Here is a 4,732-nt window from a genome sequence, read left to right on the forward strand (position 1 = left end):
GACCAGATTGAACTTTTTTGGATTTTTCTACCTGGATTATTGAGCATGCATCAGAATAGTTTTCAGTCTTTTTTTCAGTCCAAAATTGACAACATTTATAGTTCCCTTGATCTCGTCTCTGCTCACAAAGCTCCTCCAAATTCGCCTCCCTCCAGCTCCATTCAGCAGCTCTCACACTTCACTCCAATCTCTGCTCAACTGACTAAACTTTTGTCTCTGGTATCAAAACTACCACCTGCTCTTTGGATCCCATTCTCTCTCCTCTCATTAAACGTTGTCTCCCCATTGTCTCTTTTCTGATCACAAGAAACATCATCTCCTCACTTATTTCTGGATCTGTTCCACAGTTTGTCAAGCTGGCAGCCATCATCCCAATACAAAAAAACCTGGCCTTGACCCTGAAAACTTCATAAATTTACGGCCTATATCAAATCTTCCCGTTCTGTCTAAAATCTTAGAGCGAGTCATAGTTGATCAACTTCAGACCCACCTCAAATTCAATAGCTTGGTTGAACCATTCCAGTTCGGTTTCCATCCAAAACACATTAAAAAAATGTTCAATACGAAAACAACTGGACTTTATTTGTAACAGAAGACGGTTTGCTCCTCATCCGAGGAGCTTTCTCAATTCAATGAGCAGTGAGTGAGAGATTCAGGTTATAAGGCTGAGTGAGATGAGACACACACACGCATTTAGATTTGACAAGTCACACCTCAACACCTTAACAGTAGGGGTTTATTAAGGTCTTTGTTACTCTAATTCACAGATGAGACCCTTCTGTTCCCATCAAGTGTGAAAACCGGCTGGGAATCTGTCTTAAAGTTGCATTATAGGTTTTTGAAAGTGGAAATCTGAGGCCTCCTCCTCTGTCGGCTTTTCCCTTTTTTACATAAATTGCTTCCTTCACCCTCCTCTCAAACCATCTGTGTTCTCGGTCCAAAATGTGCACATTTTGGTCCTCAAGAGTGTCCCTTATCTGTGAGGTGGAGGTGAACAGCTGAATCTTTTCCTGTGGAGCTGGCTCTCCTGTGATGAGCCATGCGTCTGTGAAGAGGCTGTTTAGTTTTCCCAGTGTAGAGGTCTGGACAGTCCTCGCTGCATTAGACTGCATACACTACACCACTCTGTTGGGTGTTTTGGGTGCTATGGGTGTTTTGTCCTTAGGGTGGACCAGCCTCTGTCTGATAGTCCTGCTGGGTTTTAAATGTACTGGGATGTTGTTTGTTGAAATTCCTTCTGAATTTCTCTGATACTCCAGCAACACAAGGGATGACAATGTTTTTTCCGTCTGTTGTTCTCCTTTTTCTGTTTATTATGTGTTTTGTAGATTTCCTCGCTAACTTGACAAAAGCCCAGTTAGGATATCCACGTTTGGAGAGCTTCTTGAATGTGTTTCTGTTTCCAATCTCTACATGGAGGAAGTGGAACACAGAGCCCTAAACTCCGATGACGGAACAACGCCAAGCCATTGGTTCCGATATGTGGATGACACCTGGGTCAAAATCCCAAAAATTGGGCTTGATTCGTTGTTGGAGCCCTAAAATCTCATGTCATCTGGATCTGTTTCAGAAAGGGGTCTTGTTCTAGAATTGCGCCGCTCAAGGTGGCTGCATGTTGGAGCAGCTCTGTTACTTTCATTCTGGGATGTTACTTTTAGAAACTTTTAATTCCTCTTTTTCTGGATGTAAATCACTTTTTTGGATGATTGTTTCCTCTGGTATCAGATGCTGTGCAGCTGGAAGTATTTTTACTGAAACGTTTTTAGTTTTGTACATTTGTTATGATGCGTAACTATGGCAACAAGGCAGTTTTCTACAACCAGCAGCTGATTAACATCTCAAAAGCTCAAATAATATCTCAGCTACAGCCCCAAATCTCAAATGAGTTGAAAATGATGTTCTGTGGGTGCATTATCATCTACCTGCCAGCTGTACTTGAGTGTCTGACCACTGAGATCCTGGAACTAGCAGGAAACACGGCTCATGAAAGTGGAAGGACATGATCGTCCCTCGGCACCTGCAGTTGGCTGTCCACAGTGATGAGGAGCTCGGCAGACTGCTGGGAGGAGTAGCCATTGCTCTGGGAGGAGTTCTGCTCTGCATTTGGGCGGTCCTACAGCTCAGGGGAACAGAGAGGCCAGCCGAGTCTGGGTGGACGGATCGGACGGCATCTGCAACCAGTTTCTTAGGATTTACTGTGGGATGGACCTTTACAAGAGATCCTTCCTGTCTACAGCCATCATCATCTATAACATCTCTTAATGAAATGAGGATAACAAGTTACTACAACAAATAATTTCCCTCTGGGATTAATAAAGTATTTTTGAATTTGAATTGAATTGAATTGAATTATGAAATTATCTTAAAGTACAGATTCGGGGAAATGATTGGAGCAATGAATAAACACTCACAGGCTGTTTCTGCTAGAATAATAAGCGTCATTTATTAAACCGCCACAGATACAGCGAAGCAAAGCACAAGTACATTCAGTACAAATCAAACATTGATGTAAAGCCCCTCACCGTGACACCGACTGGGGAGCCCTCAGTCCAAGTGGAAAGGTAACATCAATTGGCTGGGCATCGGGTCAAGATCACCAGCAGACTCCAACTCTTATTCTGAGTGTTACACTTTTATCGACGACTCCCAAAAAACATGCTTTGCAAGACCAAGGCCATTGTGTGTGACCCTGATGAAGAAAAACATGTTTACAGGGAGCTCTGGGCGCTGTAGCTACAAGACGGGCCAAATCTCCTAGCTAGAACAATCCCAGAGGTTTAACACTGCATTCCTTAGAGTACATCACTTCCCCAGCACAAGGCCTAGTTTGTTACAGCTTAAATATAAATTGACATAATAAGTTGAGTGTAAATTGACATTAAAGCATAAAAATAATCATTTATTATATCAGGTCTAGATATGATTTAGCCATTTTTGGTAATTCAGCACTATTTTTCTGTATCAGATCGATATCGGATCAGTATCGATCGATTAGAAAATGCAGATATCAGATCGGAAGTGGAAAAAAAAATGTGGATCGGTGCATCCCTATCCATCGCTGCCCCAACAGCTTCATGTCTGCTCCGATCTCTCCACTTTTAAGAAAGAACTCAAAACCCACCTGTTAAAATTGGCTTTTAATGTTAAAGTTTGCCCTATTTTAAACGTTTTACAGTGTTTTCATGCGTTATGCATTTTTTATTTTTATTTATTTTTTACTCATTTAAAGCGTCTGAGTATTTAGAAAAGTGCTATACAAATAAAATGATGATGATGATTATTATTATTATTATTATTATTATTATTATTATTATTATTATTGTTACTACTACTACTACTATTAATTCTAAATATTTCCTTGTTTGTTGTGTTTAGACTTTAAATGCAGAAACCATGCACTTTTTATTCCCTCTCAGGTAAGAGCAAGGAAGCTGAGATCAAACGGATAAATAAAGAGCTGGCCAATATCCGCTCCAAGTTTAAAGGAGACAAGGCTCTGGATGGCTACAGTAAGAAGAAGTACGTGTGCAAGCTGCTCTTCATCTTCCTGCTCGGCCATGACATCGATTTTGGACACATGGAGGCTGTTAACCTGCTGAGCTCCAACAAATACACAGAGAAACAGATCGTAAGTCCTTGTTCTTGTTCTTCTTCTTGTTCTTTGTCTTCTTCTTCTTGTGATATTTCACCAATTCATGTATCAAAACGTTCAGCTCATTCAGGACATTCCTGCTGTGACTTTTAATATTTGTGCAATTTTTACTTTTTAAAATATTTCTTTTTCTGTCTTTCGTCTCATCGAAAATGAACGGCGATCTCTTTTCCTCCTTCAAACCCTTTTACTGCACATTTTGTCTTTTGTTCTGGGTCAGCTTTTTTTTAGCTTCTTGGTGCGAATTTCAGCTTCCTTCATCTGTTCAGTTTTTTTTGCTGAGTTCAGCAATTTTTAGCTTTTTTTCAACTAATTTTATCTTTTCTGCTTTTTCAGCTACTTTTGAGGTTTTTTTTTTTTTTAGCTTTTTTTTTTCCTATTTTGCAAATTTCTGCTTTTTTTCCTATTGCAAATTTCTGCTTTTTGTTGTTCATTTATTGTGTTGTAATTTGATTCTTAATGTTTTATGCATTTTCAACCTCTATGCTAATTTCTTTTGTTAGCTACAGGACTTATTTTTGCAAATTTTAGCTTTTCTCTACTCATTTCAGTTGTTTTTTTGTGTGCTAATTTCAGATTTTTTAAAATCTCTATTCAGCCTCTCTCTGCTAATTTTACACATTTCTTCCATTTTTCTCCTGCTTTCAGCAAATATCTGTTCAAATTAAACTTTTCAGCTGGTTTCAGCAAAAATCATTCAGCAGCATTAACACATTGTTTTCACAGGAAATGTAATTTCAGTAGTTTGTCATGTGATTGTGATAATTTCTTGCACCAAAGCTGTAGCTACAAACCGGATTCCAAAAAAGTTGGGACACTAAACAAATTGTGAATAAAAACTGAATGCAATGATGTTGAGGTGCCAACATCTAATATTTTATTCAGAATATAACACAAATCACAGATCAAGAGTTTAAACTGAGAGAATGTATCATTTTAAGGGAAAAATCTGTTGTTTCCAAATTTCATGGCGTCAACAAATCCCAAAAAAGTTGGGACAAGTCAATTTTTACCACTGTGTGGCATCCCCCCTTCTTCTTACAACACTCAACAGATGTCTGGGGACAGAGGAGACCAGTT

General features: G+C 39.1%; 1 protein-coding gene across 2 annotated transcripts in view; it reads left to right on the top strand.

Moving 5' to 3' along the window:
* ap2a1 (adaptor related protein complex 2 subunit alpha 1) overlaps positions 1-4,732 on the top strand; it is a 115,466-nt gene that overhangs the window by 27,648 nt on the left and 83,086 nt on the right. For both annotated transcript variants that reach the window (XM_037688797.1, XM_037688796.1), the window contains exon 2: positions 3,417-3,628. In XM_037688797.1, coding sequence (XP_037544725.1) covers positions 3,417-3,628 — 212 coding nt within the window. The remainder of the gene's footprint in view (positions 1-3,416; positions 3,629-4,732) is intronic.

The sequence above is a fragment of the Nematolebias whitei genome, chromosome 15 (genome assembly GCF_014905685.2).
Source record: "Nematolebias whitei isolate Nwh7 chromosome 15, NemWhi1, whole genome shotgun sequence".
Lineage (NCBI taxonomy): Eukaryota > Metazoa > Chordata > Actinopteri > Cyprinodontiformes > Rivulidae > Nematolebias > Nematolebias whitei.